This window comes from Psammomys obesus, unplaced genomic scaffold (genome assembly GCF_907164565.1).
Source record: "Psammomys obesus unplaced genomic scaffold, mPsaObe1.curated_primary_1811, whole genome shotgun sequence".
Taxonomy (NCBI): domain Eukaryota; kingdom Metazoa; phylum Chordata; class Mammalia; order Rodentia; family Muridae; genus Psammomys; species Psammomys obesus.
Window position 1 is genome coordinate 49,849,777 of NW_026585895.1, and position 18,915 is coordinate 49,868,691.

General features: G+C 50.1%; 2 protein-coding genes across 4 annotated transcripts in view; one reads left to right on the plus strand and one right to left on the minus strand.

The window, feature by feature from the left end:
- Usp20 (ubiquitin specific peptidase 20) overlaps window positions 1-9,316 on the minus strand; it is a 32,931-nt gene extending 23,615 nt beyond the window's left edge. Inside the window, exons 1-3 of one of the 2 annotated variants that reach the window (XM_055599903.1) lie at window positions 9,244-9,316; window positions 2,673-2,772; window positions 473-568 (exon numbers count right to left, since the gene is read on the minus strand). In XM_055599903.1, coding sequence (XP_055455878.1) covers window positions 473-553 — 81 coding nt within the window. In that variant the 5' untranslated portion in view covers window positions 554-568; window positions 2,673-2,772; window positions 9,244-9,316. Of the gene's footprint in view, window positions 1-472; window positions 569-2,672; window positions 2,773-3,008; window positions 3,109-9,243 lie in introns of those variants that run through there. The other variant, XM_055599902.1, reaches the window with a different exon arrangement.
- A 376-nt stretch (window positions 9,317-9,692) lies between these two features.
- Window positions 9,693-18,499, plus strand: CUNH9orf78 (chromosome unknown C9orf78 homolog). 2 transcript variants are annotated; one of them, XM_055600836.1, is made up of 10 exons: window positions 9,693-9,865; window positions 10,153-10,212; window positions 11,763-11,814; window positions 13,039-13,109; window positions 13,769-13,846; window positions 14,932-15,129; window positions 16,865-17,001; window positions 17,086-17,184; window positions 17,563-17,661; window positions 18,163-18,499. In XM_055600836.1, the coding sequence occupies exons 1-9, from the start codon at window positions 9,783-9,785 to the stop codon at window positions 17,652-17,654; spliced, it is 870 nt and encodes a 289-aa protein (XP_055456811.1). In that variant the 5' UTR covers window positions 9,693-9,782; the 3' UTR covers window positions 17,655-17,661; window positions 18,163-18,499. The 2 variants fall into 2 exon arrangements, with proteins under 2 accessions (XP_055456811.1, XP_055456810.1); XM_055600835.1 differs by lacking the exon at window positions 18,163-18,499 and having other exon boundaries at window positions 17,563-18,028.
- The last annotated feature ends 416 nt before the right edge of the window (window positions 18,500-18,915 follow it).

Below are 18,915 nucleotides of genomic sequence, written 5' to 3' on the forward strand. Positions count from 1 at the left end.
AGTCCATGCTGGCTTTTTACCAATTTTCACTTTCACACAGAAGATGACAAAGGCCATGTGTCACTTACGTAGGAAGCTCATCTTCCCCTGCAGGTGCCCAAGCAAACTAGGGGCTACAACTGTAAGAATGGATGGGAGGCTAGGGTGTGGCTGGGCAGTACTGCACTTGCCCAGGGTGCCAGAAGAAAAACAAGAACCACGTCTGTAAGCTCATCCCTGCCTTGTGAAGGCAGTGTACCCAGACAGTGGAAATGGATGGAGTGTGACCCTCAGGGGGTTTGAGCTAAACTGATTAATGGCAACAGGACCCAGAGCCTGGAAGAAAGCTTCCAAGCAGATGCCAGCAGGGCCATTATACACACAAGGCTTTGCAGAGCTGGGGGAAGGGCAAGACTGCCCTGCCTCACAAAAGTTCCCCCAAGCACATGACAGCCCTAGGCTGGGCCCCAGTTCCTGAGGACTATCCCTCTACCTTAGATTTAAGCAGCAAATCCTCTTTGGTCACCTCCCCTATGGAGTCCAGGTGAGGGCAGAGATCTCTGGTGTCCCCCATTCTGTCCAGGCACCCCTGTAGGGAGACACAGCAGTCCCAAGTTAGCAACGATCCCTGGTGATGATACCACAGGGGATGAGAGGTTTCTGGCATGGCTGGTTGCAAACCCATCTCTACCTCATACTAGCTGGCACCCAGTAAGCTGCATGGCCTTCCAACCTAGTCTGAGGACAGAACAGCTGTCCCATTGGGATGGTATAAGGGTATGAGGCACTGGAGTTGTGCCCATCCCTCAGGAACTGGACTCTATCCAGACCTGTGGGGGTGCAGGTGTTTTAGGAAAAGGTCAAATCCATGGCTTTGATCTACTCCGCCAAGTGGGCAGGCAGAGGAATGGCTGGCTTTCCGGACTGCTCAGGCAAGGCTTCCTTCTAGGGAGGCTGCTCCAGGCTGAGTGCCCTGAAGCCGAAGTCTCAGTGGAAAAGCTCAACTATAGGTCACATGTTAAAGTCAGCAAGGTGTGGCACTGCTTTCAGGAACATCTGAGGACAAGGAAAGTGGCTGAGCACTGGCAGAAGACTCACCCAGAAAGCAGGGCACAAGAGGTCACCAAAGTGTCAACAGCAGTGTATTTGGGTGACAGATGTCACAGGATAGAAAAATAAACTTTGCTGCTTTAGCTTAAGTGACACATAAAAAAGCAAACTGGGATGCTCTGAAAGTACAAGTTCAGGCTAAGTCCCTGTACATGTGACAGACAAGACATCCCTCTTGATGTTCTTCCCCAAATCGTTTCTTTCTCTTTAAATCAGGCAAAGAAAAAAAAGAAGAAAGGAAGGAAAGAAGGAAGGAAGGAAGGAAGGAAGGAAGGAAGGAAGGAAGGAAGGAAGGAAGGAAGGAAGAGAGAAAATCTGTCTAGAAAATCAATGCTTTCCTGCCAGGTGGGCTGATCATCCAGGCACTTGGCAGACGGCTGGGGAGGGCACACAGAACATGCTGGCATGCCTTTGCAAAGTTCTGGGATCTGATTATTTTAAAGGGAGACACTGGGTCTGTAGTGGTACATGTCTGTAATCCCAGTACTTGGGAAGTAGCAGGGTAATCAGAAGTTAGAGGTTGGGGCTGAAGAGGTGGCTCAGCAGTTAAGAACACTGGCTGCTCTTGCAGAGGACCTGGGTTTGGTGTCTAGCACCCACATGGTGGTTTACAACCATCTGCAACTCCAGTTCCAAAGGATCAGACATTCCTTTTCTGGCCACTACAAATACCAGGTAAGCAAATGGTAAACACATATATATGCCGGCAACGCAATCATACAAACATAAAAAATACCTGAAAAAAAAAGTTCAATGTTGCTCTCTACTACAAAGAAAGTGGGAGGTCAGCCTAGGGTAAATGACACCTTGTCCTAAAAGATAACGATAAGCCAGGCAATGGTGGTGCATGCCTTTAATCCCAGCTCTTGGGAGGCAGAAGCAAACTCTGTGAATTTGAAGCCAGCCTGGTCTATAGAGTGAGTCCTAAGCCAGCCATGGCTACATAGAGAGTCCCTGTCTCAAAAGAAAGGAGAGAAAGGGAGGGAGGGAAGGAGGAAAGAAAAGAAAAAATTCAAAGTAAATAACAACAATAAACCCACAAAACACCTGCTTCGGCACTCCAACATTTCAACAGAATCAGCTTGGGAAGCTGACAACTGATTCTGGCTCAGACTGCTGCCAAGAACGGTTCAAACCAACCAAAGGTGTGTGTGAAGCCAAGGGCAGTGAACAACAGAAAACACACTGCAGGGGTGTGCTGAGGTCCTAGCAGGTGCTGCCTGCTGGCACGTCCCCTCTCCTGACCCACAGGGTCAGCCAGGCAGAACATGAGACACCATGATGATGGTGCCAGCCACCAGGCTGAACAGAGTCCTGGACACACCCAGTAAAAGTCTTCCCCGTCACCTCAGCCGCTGTGACGAAAACAGTTCCTTCTTGTCTCAAGTCTCACCAGTGGCCAATTCAGAAAAGGCCACAAGGCAGGTCAGCAGGCTTCAGGCCTCAATCACTCGCTCACTTTCGAGGTCTCTCTCTCACACACACACATTTGTTAATTTAATTTTTATTTAGAGTGTGTGTGTGTATGTGTGTGCATGCGTGCGTGTTGGGGCTCTGGAGGAAAGGAGAGGAGGTAGGCTTACCTGAGTCAACGGCACACACCAGAGGAAGCCAATGTGTACATTCTTTGTTGACAGTGACCGGCTCTGAGGTTCTCCGCAGTAAAAGCCTTGAGCAAGGTACCTGGGGGTGAACAGAACATTTTGTACAAAATCTACTTTAAAACCACTCTTGGTTGAAAACATCCCATACTTCCTGGGGAGGTCATGCATAGTGGGCTGTATCTGGGTTCCACAGGCTTTGCATTCCTCGTGTACTGTGACACCCTGCTTCCAGGGCAGGTACAGAACTGGCAGACAGGGCCCTCTAGATAAGAAGGCCTGGCCTTTCCTCGAAGGCCACCGAGTTTCTCAGATCACCTTTTAAGCCTTTCCAAAACTCTGAGCTGCTCTGACCACCAAGTCTTCAGCCACCAGAGGCTACAACAACCAAGTTGATTGGAGTTGCCACTGCCCCTGGTTCCTAAGGGTGGGTCACAGTCTCCGGATGTGGGCAGTTCAAAGAGGGAGGGGCAGTTAGAAGGTAACTTTTAAAAAGGCCACATGACAACAACAGGGTTCAAAGTTCTAAATTCCAAACCTTACTCGAAGCCAGGTTTTGTTGGTCAGTTCAGAAGTCAAGGGCCTGCTGGCACTGGCCCAGTGCTATTTTGGGCAGGGGTGGGGCTTTAGTGTCTCTGTCCCACGTGTCACTATTTCAGAGGGATGGGTTGAGAAATGGGGAGCCTGGTTATGACCTTGGTTATCAGAACAGAATGACAATGACAGGCCCATTTTATTTATTTTTTTTTTAACATCATGTAGCCTCACTATTTAGTCTCACTATGTAGCCCAGGCTGGCCTAGAATTCATTGTACATTCTAGGCGGGTTTCAAACTCCTGCCCCAGGCCCCATGAGAGAAAAAAAGCCCTATGGCTAACAAGCCTCAGAATTGTCACTGGGAAGAGATAGGGGCTTCAGTGAGTTTGTCCACGGCCAAGCACCCACCTGGCTACTTGGATGGCACCAGCAGCATCAGCGGTTGGTACTGCTCCACACAGAACCTGACTCTAAATCAGCCGGCAAACTTTACATACATAGCATGGCCTTTTTGGGTCACATCAGTGTTGCTTAGTTCAAAGACCCTACAAGACAACCCTGGCCTACTACTTCAGTTGCTGGTACCTGCTGTTTGTTGCTGTGGCATCTGGTCTAAAGCATGGGCATGCAATCCACAGCTGCACACAAAGCATTTTAAATGGTAGAGAGTAACCCCACATGTAATGCCACATAGCTATCACCCCAGCACTCGGGTTGCTGAGGCAGGAGGATTTTGAGTCCCAGGTTTATCTGGGATACAGAGAAGGGCCTCTTCCTAAAACAAACAAACAAATCCAACCAAGAGGACAGGAGTGGCTCAGCTGGTACAGGTGTTTGCCTGGCATGCATGAAGCCCTGGGCATAAGTGCCAGCACTGTATAAACTGGATATAATGGCACACGCCTTTAATCCCAGCATTTGGGAAACAGAGTCAGGTGGACCTCTGTGAAATGCCAGGCTGGTCGATATAGCATGCTCCAGGCCAGCCAGGATACATAGTGAGATCCTCCCTCAAAAACAAAGATACAAATAAGTAAATAAACAAACAGAGGCTGGAGATATGGCTTGGCCATTAAGAACACTTTTTGCTTTTCCAGAGGACCAGAGTTTAGTTCTTAAGATTCACAGTGGCTCACAGCTCCAGGGGAATACCATGCCTACTTCTCCAAGAGTGAACACACACACATACATGCACACAGACATATGCAAACGTGAACACACAAATAAATAAATAATAGAAATAAGCCAGGTGTGGTGGCATATGTCCTTAATCTCTGAGGGTTTCCGGGGAAGTCTGAGGCAGGTGACCTTAAGACCAGTTTGTTTTGCAGAAATGAATTCTAGCCAGTCAGGATTCATAGTGAAAACCTGTCTCCAAACAATCAAACAAACAAAACTAATAAGAATAAGTCTTAACAAAAAACAGCGTGGTAGTGGTAGTGCACGGCTTGAATCCCAGGATCCAGAGGCAGAGGCAGGCAGATCTCTGAGTTCCAGGCCAGTCTGGTCTACAGAATGAGTTTCAGAACAGCCAGGACTACACAGAGAAACTCGGTCTCAAAAACAAACAAACAACAACAAAACCAGAGTATGATGACAAATGCCTTTAATCTCCAAACAAGAAACAAAACCAAAAACACAGAAAGGGGGAAAAGAAAGTGAGGAAGAGAGAGAGAAGGGTGGCCTTCTACTCTTTAAAAGAAGGCAGAAAAAACATCACTGAACAATTAGCAAGCTAGGGTACAAACTACAACCTTGAGGGGCAGTGAGGGTGTGTGCTTGTGTGTGGAAGCCAGGGTCCACCTTGTTTCTTGAGACAGTTTCTCTCACAGAACCTGCAGCTCATTCATTAGGGTAAAATGGCCAGCCAGTGAACCCCAGGAATCTCCTCTTCTCCAGCGACTGGATTATAGGCATACACCCATACCCAGGTTTTTCATGAGTTCTGATGGCTGATCTCAGGTCATCAGCCTTGCTCAGCGAACACCTCCTCAGCACTGACAACTGAACTGTTCTAACCTACCCCCAGATTCCTAAGCAGGCCTCCTAGGCGACAGCACTCTAGCATGCATGGGTATTTGGAGCTAAGGACGTTGGAGAGATAATTAAGTAAAGATTAGTTCTCCGTGGTGGGCCTAGTGGGACTTGCACCTCTGAGACTCAAACACCAAGAAGCAATGGAAACTGTCACACAGCAGTGCCACACGAGTGCAAAGAGAAGATGCTGCCTAGAACCTGAAGCAACCTTCATCATGACTCCAACCTCATGAACTTGAGAACATCACTTTGTGCTGTTTGAGCGGTCCTGCCTGTTGCACTTTGTCACAGCCTTGGAAAATGGTTACTGGAAAGGTTTTTCAGCAAAGCCATCCTCTGGCTGTGTATGAAGATGACATCCCCACTCTCTGATGACTGGATTGTTTGAGATACTCGGGCATAAAGGACCCAGTGTCTGTGCCTACTTTTCCATGAGTCAGCAACAGTAAAACTAGAAAATGCAAGTATGGAAGATAAAGAAAAAAAGCCAGTAATCGGTGAGAGTTGGATAATGAAAGCTCATCGCAGTAAACATTTTCAGGCTCCCTCTCCGGCAAGGATGGCAGCTTCACTTCCCACAGGGGAGCAAAGCCTCTGGCCTGAGGCAACACAGTGAGGAGGGAACAGAGCTGATAAGGGTTCGGTGGGCCAGCAGGCCTCTTTCTAAAAAAAAAGGCTGACAGGATAAGGGGGAGGTCCATTAAAGTACAGGGTGCTGGGTACTGACCCCCAAAAGAGCAGCATGGTCCCACCCTGCAGCTGCCCTCAGGGATCCACTAAACCACACCCCCGTGTCTAAGAGCTGGAGAGTAAGGACGGAGGCAAAGAACCCACCTCTCCCGCCCTGTGAGACCTGAGTGAGACTTTTAAGATTCAGCACCTGCAAGCGCAGGAGCAAGCAATCGGGGCGCCTCACCCTCAGGGGCCGGCGAGAGGCGGGGCCTCGGAGGGGCAGTGAGGCTGCGCACTCACTTGAAGGCCTGGCAGCTCCAGGTGCCCGTTACTCATCATTTTCCCGGAGCTCCCGGTATTCCTCCGCCTCCCAGGGAGTCGCTGGTCCCTTGGGGTCCGAAGGTGGCGCTGCTGAGCCTTCTACAGAAGGTTCCCATAGCCACCACTCACAGATCCTGGCACTAGCCAACCACAGCCCCTTCCCCGCACTCCACGCCCCTTGCTGACATGTGCACCTTCCCCCAAATTCCAGACACTGCCCACCTCCTTCCAGTCTTACTTCCCTACGTCTCTTATGCCCTGTTGCATCCCCCCACCCTGTTCCCACACCTCCAGGTTTCCCTGCCCACCACTGACCCTACCTCAGGAGCTCTGCTAACAGCTCCAAGTTTTGAAGAGTGACCTCCAAGAACCCTCACAACTGCCCTTGGAAGCCAGGATGCAACCCAACCATCACCAAAGGTGGGGAAAGTGAGCCTCGAATACACGAGTCACAAAGCCAGGACCACGGAGTCTGCTTCTAAACCCAGGGGGCCTGCCCTGAAAAACCCCAAAGTGGCCAGCCAGCAGGACACCTGTCCGTCCGATCTTCACCTCCTAGCTCCAGCCAGGACTACACAGGAAGGCCCTGTTTTGTTTTTAAAGAAAGAAAAAACCCGTGCCAGCCTGGAAGAGCTCCAAACCTATGCCCTTTCCTTTTCACTGACTCCCAAGAGCTCCCAGCAGAGTGGCTCAGGCCCTGTTCTGTACTTCCTGAAGCTGTGTGGAGCAGTGAACGGCTCTGTAGAGGATGCCTCAGGAAGGGTTGGAAGGAAGGGGCTTCCCTTGGAGCGAGGAGGTAGCCCTGACTAGACTGGAACTTACTACGAAGAACAAGCGGGCCTCGGCCTCAGAGCTTCGCCTGCCTTTGCTTCCCATGTGCTGGGACTGAAGGCGCACAACACCACACGTGTCTGCTGTTTGTTCATCTTTAAAGACTTCATGTTGAGATAGTGACATGTAGCCCAGGCTAGTTTCAAAGTCTCTGTGTAGCTGAGTATGACCAAGGGTTGGGATTATAGGCACGAAACAATATTCCTGTTTTATGCAAAGCCAGAGATTGCATCATGCAGGCTAGGCAAGAACTCCTCCAACTGAGCTATATCCCCAGTCCTTCAAAACATATTCCTTCCTTCCGTATTCTTCCTTTTCTTATTTATTTATTTATTTAGGTTTTTTGAGGCAGGGTCTTTCAGTGTAGCTTCGGCTGTCCTGGAACTTTTACTCTGTAGACCAGGCTGGCCTAGACCTCACAGAGATTGCCTGCCTCTGCTACCTAAGGTTCTGGGATTAAAAGCGTGCACCACCACTGCCCAGCTCAAGCACACATTTTTAAAATGCTCACAAGGGCGTGGCCACCCAGATGTCATGCTCTGTGCATTTGTCTAGCTCCACAGGGAGATCAGCACCCATCCCACCTCCCATGCCAAGCGGAAGCCTGAGACTCATCTTTGTGCTAGAAGAGGGAAAACCCTTACTTTCCTGGAGGCTGGCTCCCAGGAGCAGTCTCACTTCCAAGAACACCACTCAGAGTAGCTACAGTCTCTCCACCCAGCACCTAGGTCAAATTCCCAGCTGCCGCACTGCAAGTAGGACTTGTGTTAAACAAGAATCGGCTCCACCTACCACAGCCCAGGGAGTGGGTATCATCTGCCACGCTGGCTTTAAGGAGGGGGAAGAGAGACAACTTCTTTGTATCAGATGTCCCTCCCTGTGTCTCCAAACGGAGACTGTCTCCAAATGCTCTTGACCTTCTGACTCTTTCCTTGGAGGTGCCAGAGGGCCCCAAGTACCCAGGGGCTATGGTGCAAGGCACAGCTAGGCAGGGAAATTAAGAACCACCTCGGAGCCTGTGAGAGTTGTACACGCAAGTCCCTGGGTTCACGCAGCAGTTCCCAAGGAGCTGAAGCATTCTCCAGTGGGGTCCAGGCTTGGATACTTTATGCCTTTTTGATCAAAGCCAAAAGGCTTGCTTGAAGACATCCTGAGTTTTCTCTTTGTCCCAGTCTAAGGGGAATATGGCAACCTCAGAGAAAATTGTTCTGGATAAAAGCCAAGGCATGGCAGGCATGCTCTCTCTGCTTTACAACAGTCTTGCAGAAAAGTCTCCCCTCAGCCCCTCCCCCAGCCCATAAACTGGAGCACCAGCTGCAACAGCAGCAGCAAAGACCCACCGCGGCCCTGCTGACCCGATGCAAACCCTGCAGCTGGGAAAGCTCTGCCCCTGCCCAGCTCCGCCTCCCCGCCGTGTAACTCCAAGGGAAGCACCGGTTACTTCCCTAAACCTCGGCAGCTACAACTGCGTCCACTTCGTGGGATTAGACGGGAGAGTTCTAGGAGGGAATGCTTAGCCCAGTGCCTGCCAGACTTAAGTGTCGAGTAAGAAGCGCTTTGCTCCAGAGGAAACTAGTAATTAAGGAGTCCCTAAAAGTCCCATGTGGGCCATTACGCATGCACTTATCCATCTCATAAGTGTTTATGGACATCTTTGACAACTAACTACCCTCGCAACATCTTGGGGGTGGAAGGTGTGTATGGTAGAGACAGTCCTCCAGACCAAAGGAGTCATCCCAGAGGTAGTCCCAGGCCTCACACCCTTGGAGCGGCCTCTGAACGTCAATGGTACCCATCCTGGAGACCAGTGGCTGCAGGCCAACTGGTACGGACAGTCGGCACCGGGACTGATATTCACCCTCGCCAAGGCGGTCAGCTTTTGTCCGTGAGGAATAAATATGCACGTCTGAGCCCCGGAGCCCGAACGGCCTCGCGCTGGCAACCAAGCGACGTGTGCGGCCTGCTCAGGAGCCAGGGCCGTGGGGGTTCGGAGCGGACACAGGAGCAGGTCGATGGGAGGGCGGGCGGCGTGGACCTCTCCCCAGCGCCCGGCCGCCCCAGAGAGCCAGGCCTCCCCTGCTCGCAGCAACGGCACCATAGTCCCTGCTTCAGCGGCCCAGCCCCGGCAGCAGACAGCAGCCGTCCGGAACTCACCTGCCGTCGCAACCGCGCCGCCTGTCAGTCAAGCGCGCCCACCGCGGCTCGGCGCAGAGTCCTGTAGCTCTGCCTGCCGTGCCCCGCCTCCTCGCCGTCAGACGTCCAATCGGGAGAACGTATGCCAGGGCCGGAGGCGGTGTCACAGGTCGCTGCCTACTAGGGGGCGGTACCGTGCGTGCCGGGGGCGTGGCCGTGCGCACGGTGAGAGCCCATGCATGCCGGGAGTAGGGGGTGTGGCTGTGCCGCTGGGGCGTCGCAGTGTGATTCGAAGGCTGTCAAGCTGGTGGTGGGCGTGGTCACATCGCTGGGGCGTGGCCGAGGGTGTGGCCACGCGGCCGGACGTGCGCTTGCCTCTCGAAGTTGGGAGCGAATGGCTGTGCTGCTGAGGCGCAGCCATACAGCTCTGGGGCGTGGCCTGGCAAGCCGGAGGCGGGTCTGCTTGTAGCCGCCTTTGACGACATTTCTGCGCGCCGGAAAAGAAAGAGGTTCCGTGTACTTCTTGGCTGTTAGCGCAGCTTCGAGGGTCGGGCTCCGCTATGCGGATCACCGGGAAGACTTTCCGCCGGCGCCGGGCTGACTCGGAGTCAGAGGAGGATGAACAAGAATCAGAGGAGGTTCGGTATGTGTAGGATAGGGTCTTCACAGGCCAGGAAGAGGGAGACGAACTTGGGACTAGCTACCGGCCGGCACCGCGCTAACACCTTTAACCGGGAGCCGGGGTTGTTGTCTTTCGGAAGCTCCTGGGGGCCGCGCGGAAGGAGGAGGTGCCCCGGGGTCTCATGGGTCTGACTGCCAGCGGCCCACCATGCCAGGGACTCGGCAATGGGACGTATCCTCGGAACTGCGTTTGGCTTTTCAGTTCAGTACAGGGTCTCAAACTGCATCATTGCTTTCTATCCCCTCCAGGTTAAAACTGGAAGAAACCCGAGAGGTGCAAAACTTGAGGAAGAGGCCAAACGGGGTGAGGTGGGTACCACGGGGGTGGGAGAGGCGTCATTGATGACAAAGACACTTCCCAGCTAGGGTCGCAGTCACAAATCTCTCCGTTGACATAGTTCCCTCTCTTGACATATACCTTCCACTGATCGTGGATGGGACTAACGTTCTTTACAGATGTTTAGTTGCCACATGCCCTGAGCCTGGTGGTCCCTGAGTCTGCTCCAGGTCACTAACTCGAATTTTTAATTGCACCCATGGATTATAATTGGCATCGTGTTGACAGATAAAGAGTTGGGAAAACTCAGATAAGTATAATCAAGAAATAAACAAGAGCCTGGTTTGGTTGTTGTTGCATTCCTGTAATCCTAGCACTGGGAGTTTGAGGGCAGACTGGACTGCATAACAAGGTGTGTGTGTGTGTATAATCCAAGGAAGAGATAGACAACAGTCATAATCTTTTCATGAAGGGGTAGCCATTGTTAGCATTTAATGTTCTTTCCTACCTGTTTCTTTTATCTACTTTTATCGCGTGGTTTTAAAAAAAAAAAGACAACAAAACATGATATTGGGAGCCATATTGTGTGTTTTCCAGAAGAACTTTTTAGAAGGCTGCATAATGTGCACCCCTTGGGTATGCATTATAATTTCTAAACAGATCTTCTAGGTGTGTGTCGATAGGCTCACAACTATAGTTCCAGACTTGAGAAACTGGAACAGTGGGGTTACTGTGAGTTTGATGCCAACCAGAGCTGCAGAGTGAAACATTGTTTCCATAGTAACAGAGCCAGTCTCCATGGTACAGGCCCATGATGCCATCTACTTGGGAGGCTAAAGTAGGAAGATCATAAGTTAAAGGCTTGCCTGAGCAACCTAATAAAATAAAACAAAGACATTGGGGATAACTCGGTAATAGTGTGCTTGATCACTGTGTGTGAGGCCTCGACTCCTGTTTATATCGGTCACTTTTGTAAATTTTCACCACCAGCTAAAGCTGCAGCGCATATTCTCTGGCATCAAACTCTTGTCTTCTGTTCAGTTTCCGTGGCTGGATTTCTAGGATAGCAGATGGCTATGTGGCATCGTGCACCAGCTGCCTCATTTGCCCTCACCTTCCATGGTGTGCTGAGCACTGGCGTCTTTGGCTTTTGCAGCTATTTTTCCCACCTACCCACAGTCATGTTCTTCCACCAGCATTCTAGCCTGCAAACTTGATGGTCCCAGTTTGCTTCCTGTTGCTGTGACCATGACCAAAAACAGCTTGTCCACATCCTAATCATACTCAGTTATTGGGGGAATCATGGCAGGAACTGGAGGCAGAAACTGAAGCAGAGACCATGAAGGAACACTGCTTATTGGCTTGCTCTCCAAGATCACATTCAGCTACCTTACACAGCACAGGACTACCTAACCCCTCCCACATCAATCCTTAATCAAGGAAACGCTCTACAGGCTTGCCTACAGGCCAACATGATGCCAGATAACTCCAGCTTATGTCAAATGGACAAAAACTAGCCAGCACATTGATTTCTTTATCTCTGTGTTATTTCATATGTTTTGGTTTGGTTTCTTTTGCTCAGTGCTGCTGCCCTGTTGGTGGGAGAGAAGGTTCAAGAAGAGACTACTCTTGTGGTGAGTGTTGGCTCTGTGACTGTTCTCCTCAGGGTGTCTGCTTAAGGTATAACCATAGTGCCAGGGAGATAGCTCAGAGTGCTTGGACAAAGGATCCAAGTTTGGATGCCTGTCAGCCACATGAAAGCCTAAGAGTGGTAGATATGCCTATAATCCAAGCACTGGGGAGGCAGAGCAGAACAATGTAGCCGAATGAACAAGCTGAAAGACTCTCATTCAAAGTATAAGCCAAAGGGTTGTGGGAATTGGTGTGTGTGTATGTATATGTATACATACACATATATATGTGTTTGGGTTCTTACAGCTACTAACTTTCACCCTAGTTCCTTCCAACCTCTAACAGTAGGTAGGTGAGAAAGAAGGTTAGAGGGGAAAGAGGGTATAGACCTCTTTAAACTACTTCCTGCTGCTCTGATCAGAGTCGTTGGGTTCCTTGGGGTAAGTCCAATCTTCATTGTCAGGATATCTCCAACTTCTTGTCAAACCACAGCAGTAGGGGGAGCAGTAGCCCCCACTGCCACATCCACCTCCTCCTTTTTCTTCTTCAGAGCATGCACCCACACCTCTGCCCCCTCTCTGAGCTCTGCCATTTATATCTTCTCAAGAGTCCCCAGAATTCCAAATGTAAACTCTCTGCAGCTGGCTAAAATCACACCCCTGCTAGTGCACAAGGCAAATCATAATCACCTGCTATGAAGCACTCTCTTATCACAGACCTGTTTTAAAACAAAAACATATTCACATAACATAACTGGGTTTTTAAAGAAACCAAAACTCTTACTACAGGAAATGTATCTGGGGGTAAAGTGCTGAAGTTCTCGCTGAGTCAAGCCCCTAGCACTCACACAAAAGTCACATGTGATGGCACACATCTATAACCCGGGCAGGGGCTAGGGTGGAGACAGATGGATCTATAGAGCTGGCTGGCCAGCCAGTCTACCCAAATCTCTGAAATTTAAGGTGGAAAATGATTGAGGCAGATGCCTGACTTTGGCCTCTTGCCTCCACAACCACACATTTGAACACACAAGCTTGTATACCCTGTACACACACAAAGCCAACGCACACACAGGTACATAGGCATACAGAGAAGTAAGGGGAAAAGGTGGAGAAGGATCGAGGAGGACACACAGCACTAACCTCTGGCCTTCACATGTCTGCTCCTATGTGTGCACCTGCACGCTCACATGTGGTCACACTAACTCAGCTGTCTGCTTTCTGCAGGATGACCCTTTCCAGATGACCACAGGTGGCATGGTGGACATGAAGAAGCTGAAGGAGCGGGGCAAAGATAAGTAAGTGGATGAAGCTGGGTGCAAACTCACTGTCACCTGACAGTGTCTGGGCCACCTGCGCACAGCTTATAGCTTTGCCAAGGGTGTGCTGATTAGAAACAACGCCCAAGGGTTCCCCCTCAGAGCCAAGAGAGTGGAGTCCTTTTGTAAAAGGACCTTGTTCATTATTTCCAACATGTGGGGAAACTTTGAATGAAAACGTAGTCAGAAAAGTAATACACTGAATACCGGGATCCATGACACTAACCTAAGAGCCAAGTATAGCAGCCTGTGTCTCTAACCCCAGCATTGGGGGTGTACACAGTGAATCCAGGAGACTTGGTAGCCAACCCATCTAGTCAAAATAATGAGTTCTGGACTAGTAAGAGCTCCTCCCAAAGGGGAGAAATGATAAAGGGCCGCACCAACACAGCCTCTGACCTCCACATGTGCCTGCAGGCTCACACATGCACACACAGGAACTTAACTACTAGAAAAGTTTGCATAAGAAAGCATGTGCTCATTCCCCACATTACCAGCTGATGCTTCCGCGTCGCTTGCGTGTGTCAGTTTTTCTCTTTACATACCTTACCATGTCAAATGTTTTCATGTACTTCCTGTTGTGTTCTGAGTTGTTGTGGTGTACTTGGCCTCAGTGAGTGTGACCTTCCTCCTCTCAGGGTCAGTGAAGAGGAGGATCTGCACCTGGGGACATCGTTTTCTGCGGAGACCAACAGGCGGGATGAGGATGCAGACATGTAGGTACAGTGAGTCTAGCTGTCTGTAAGCACTGAGGTGAGCCCCAGCCACACAGCCAAAAATGCCTAGTCACGGATGTTGCTTCTCAGGTTTTCTTGGCTGTGTCCTCCCCTCTTCTCAGGCTTGAGATTTTTGAAAGCCTCTAAAAACTCCTTTCAAAGGCTAGATCTTCGCATTTATATTTTCTTCTCTCCCATCTCCTCCCTCCCTCCTTACTTCCTGTGGTAGGAAAAATGCTAGCTACATCCTCAGCCCATGGCTTTCTTGACTAGTGATAATTTCCTCAAAACAGAAGGATTATTACAGAGTTGCCACTTCTCTTCTATCAAGGCCTTTAAAACATGGTATCAAGCTGGGCATGTTGCTGCACGCCTGTAATCCCAGCACTCAGGAGGCAGAGGCAGGCAGGTCTCTGTGAGTTCGAGCCCAGCCTGGTCTACAAAGTGAGTCCAGGACAGCCAAGGTTACAGGCTGAGAAACCATGTCTCGAAAACCAAAACAACAACAACATTCCCGCTTTTTCTTTATCTTGGGAAATCTGAGTTTACGCTGCTTGTGGGGGGGGGGGGGGGACACAACCGAGAAACATAATGGCACCTTTCTGTGTTCAGAGAACCTTGAATATGGTCATAGCAGGACACTAGTAGTCACGGTGACCAGTACACGTTGGTGTTTTGAGTTGAAATTTTCAAAACTCAAATGCCTGTAATTCTAACCCAAAGAAAACTAAGGCAGGAGGATCTCAGATTTGAGACCTGCTGGGTCAGCAATGAGAGACTGTCTCCACAATCTACCGGTGTTTTTATTGTTCTTCATTTTCTGTAACTGACACGTATTTAATATCAGCACTCGACAGAGGCTGTCAGTTCTTGGTGAGAGGCCATCTGGTCTAGATAAAGAGTTCAAGGCTAGCCAGGGTCCTTTGGTTGTCCTGGCTTCACATGTGTTGTGGTCCACATGTTCTCACACATACATAAATAACAAAATACAATGTAAAAAGCTCTTTATTAAAAATGTTAACTAGCAGTTGCCTGTTGTGGCCATTCCACCTCCTCCCATCCCCGAACCTGTCGTCCCTTCTCAGGATGAAGTACATTGAGACAGAGCTAAAGAAGAGGAAGGGGATCGTGGAGCAAGAGGAACAGAAGGCCAAGCCCAAGAACGCCGAGGACTGCCTCTATGAGCTGCCAGAGAACATCCGCGTCTCCTCTGCCAAGAAGACTGAGGAGATGCTGTCCAACCAGATGCTGAGCGGCATCCCTGAGGTGGACCTGGGCATAGAGTACGTCCCCCAACTCTAGCTGTGCCCCTGCCCTTGGGAAGAGCCACCCCCTTTCCAGTCAGTTACAGACAAGCCACAGAGCACTTGCCCAGCATTCCCAAGGCCCTGCATCTGGGAAGTTGGCTCAGTTAGGAAAGTACTTGCTGCACAAGCACGAGGACTTCAGACTGATCCCCAGCACCCATATCAGAAAAGCTAGGTGTATTGGGGCACACTGGCAGCTGGAGGTTAGAGAGCCACTGGGACTCACCATCCAGCCAACCCAGCCACTGCAGGACCCCGCCTCAAAGAAACAGGGTGTGTGGCTCCCGAGGAACGGTAGCTGAGGTTGTCCTCTGGCCTTCGCATGCACGCTCACATGTGTGCACACACGTGCTCACAAAGGTTAGGGAGATCCTTCTCGCCATCCTTAGAAACATTCAGACAAGTTGCCTTGGGTTTCTTGTCACACCTGTTCCCTATGGCTGAAGAGACTTACGAGCCCCGGCCTCTGGAGACAGAAGTGTCTCCCTAACCTTCACAGCCACTCCTTTCTAGTGAGATGCTCTGCTCCTCTGTTTAACTTCATCAAGTGCTGTGTAGAAGGCTGGCCCACCCCTCCTCCGTGAGCCCCTTTCACCTACAGGGATACAATATCAGTGGTCGGCAGCAGCATTGCTTATAGTGAGATGTTAGCTTGGGGATTCTGGGCTCCTTCCAGCCTGGCAAGCTTTGAACCTTAAGCAGCCTACTTCATTTTCATGGGGTACAATTTCTCTCTTTTTCGTTATTTTTTAATTTTTAAAAATTCACTTACTTTTATTTATGTGCATTGGTGTTTTGCCTGTATGTATGAAGGTGTCAGATCTTGGAGTTATAGACAGTTGTAAACTGCCATGTGGGTGATGAGACTTGAACCTGGTCCTCTGGAAGAGCAGTCAGTGTTCTTAACCACTGAGCCGTCTTCCATGGGGCATGATTTCTTATATGTGTGCACATGTGCATTTCTGGGGATTTGAACCAGGGCCTTGTACATGCTAGGTAAGTAAGTGCTCTGCTACTGAGCTGTATGCCCATCTGTAGATTTCCTTTTTAGTTTTTGTTTGTTGAAACAGGCTTTCACTTTGTAGCCCTATCTGTCCTGGAACTTGCTCTGTAGATCAGGATGGCTTTAAACTTAGAGATCCACCTGCCTCTGCCTTCTGAGTGCTGGGATTAAAGTTGTGCACCACCAGTGCAGGGGGTGGGGAGGGAGGCCCTCCAAGATTTCCTCTTTACCATGAGAGCACACATCTGTTCTTTCTCCTATGGCTGAGTGTTCTGTGGGGATGTGATCACAGGGTCAGGCCAGGCATGGTGGCACACACTGATATCTGAACCCTGGGGAGACTGAGGCAAGAGAAGATGGATTTTTTTGTTCCAGTCCAGCTGGGACTGAGGAGAAACTTTGTCTTAAAAACAAAAAGGAAGCTTGGTGTGGTGGTGCACACCTTTAATCCCAGCGCTAGGGAGGGGGAGGCAGGGGATCTCTTGAGTTAGAGGCTAGCCTGATCTACAGAACAGGTTCAGGACAGCCAGGGCACACACAAACCTATCTGGAAAAACAAAAAGGAAAGGATAGGCATGAAGCAGGCTGGTACGCTGCAGAACTCTGCTCCGAGACAAGCTGCTTGCTCAGTGGGACTGGCTAGCCTCACAGGTCAGTTCCACGGCTGTGATGACCTTGTGTGAGGTGTGGCTCTTTCTCTTTCCATAGTGCCAAGATAAAAAACATCATTTCCACGGAGGATGCCAAGGCCCGGCTGCTGGCAGAGCAGCAGAACAAGAAGAAGGATAGCGAGACATCTTTCGTGCCCACCAATATGGCTGTGAACTATGTGCAGCACAACCGCTGTGAGCGCCCTGCCTGTCCCCACACTCCATGAAGTCCCCCGAGAACCCCTCCTGCCTCATAGTCCCTTGTTCTTTCTCTGTCAGTTTACCACGAGGAGCTCAATGCACCCATCCGAAGAAACAAAGAAGAGCCCAAAGCCCGGCCCTTGAGAGTGGGTGACACAGAGAAGCCAGAGCCTGAACGTGAGTATAGTCCTGGGTGGCACTCGGGTGGCCCGTGAAGGCAGAGTCATGCTGGGCAGGGCCATGTTCAGACCCTGGGGACCAAGGCTCTGACCTAGACCCCTGCCAAGGACCATGGCCATGTGCCTTTCCCTTTCCAAGCTGTGATTCCTCCTTGGTAAAAACGAGGAGAGGTGTAGAGGCAGCCCATTGGTTGCTATGAGGTCCCCAGCTGGAAGCCAGAAGAGACTGAGTTTGAAAGTAAGAGCCATGTAGCAAGACCCGTCTGAGCCCTCCGTGGCCCCTGCTGGGACTGCTGTCGGCTCTGACTCCAGCCACATCCTTGTCTTGGAACAGTAGTCTGTGCTGTTCCACCATGGCACCCTCTGTTCTCCTCAGGGTCCCCTCCCAACCGCAAGCGTCCTGCTAACGAGAAGGCCACAGATGACTACCACTACGAGAAGTTCAAGAAGATGAACAGGCGCTACTGAGGCAGCGGTAGGGGCTGAGCAGACAGGAGGGGCGGTTATTGCACTCGCACATGCACTCCCGCTGGGCCCCGGCAGACAGGGCCCTGCAGAGAACCTGCTTTTTACCTGTTGGGGTCCCCATCAGACAGTGCTTCTGTTTAGCTGCTGGATTTCTGTTCTGGTTTTGTTTGGGGACTATGTCTCCCTGTATATGCCAAGCTGGCCCTGAACTCCCACCTCCCAGTACTGCTGGGATTTTAGACCCACCCCCACCCCTGCCTGGCATTTCAAGCACTGACTTTGTAACTTCCAAAACAAAACATGTGAATAGGTCTGTGTTGTTTCCTACCTGAGGCAAACTATTTGAAAGCATGCTATTAAATTGTTTGTAAATATGTTGCTTTCTCTTAATGTTTGTCCAGGCTCAGGAAGAACTAGCTGTGTTCACTGTGGGTTAGTATGCTAATATTGGGGGTGTGTTTTCTTTTTAAGATTTATTTTTGGATATGGGTATTTTCCCTTCATATAGGTCTGTGTACCATACAATGCCCATAGAGGCCAGAGGAGGGTGTGACCTATCCTGGAACTGGAATTTCTGATGGCTGTAAGACATCATGTAAGACATCATGTGTGTGCTAGGAATCTAACCCAGGTTCTCTGAAGAGCAGCCTATGCTCCTAAGGCCTGAGCCATTTCTCCAGCCTGTTTACCTTGTGTTCTTTGGTTGTATGCATAGCCATGGCTTTCTTCACTATTTGAAATAATGTTGAAAAATACATTTGTCCTTGACAGGTGTAAAGATACATTATAATTTGGAGTCTTTTTAAATCACGTGCTCTAGATCCCAAATCATGACAAAGAGACATACTAGATATACTCAACACGCTTTAAGGCACTAGAGCTGGGCAGATAGTTATCTATTTTAGCCCTCCTTGCTAGTCTGGCTACTTCTCAGCCACGTGCTGTTAATTTCTTGCCATATTGGTCCTACCAGGGCTGCTGCTGTTCCATCAGGTCTGTCCGCATGGCCCAGTGCTGGAGCTCGCCAGCAGAGTCAAACAGTTCTTAACTGGGGAGTGAGGACTGAAAAAATAAAACCACTACAGTACACATGGATCTGTCCAAGAGGACTGTCAGTAGAAACTGTCACACCAGTTTATTCCACAATTCCTTTTTATAGTCACCTTTATACAATGAAGGGTTCATCGAGAAGTCAGACTTGTTTACCTGGACCACTTGTCTGTGTGATCCTCACACAAAAGGAAATGAACTTGGCAAAACA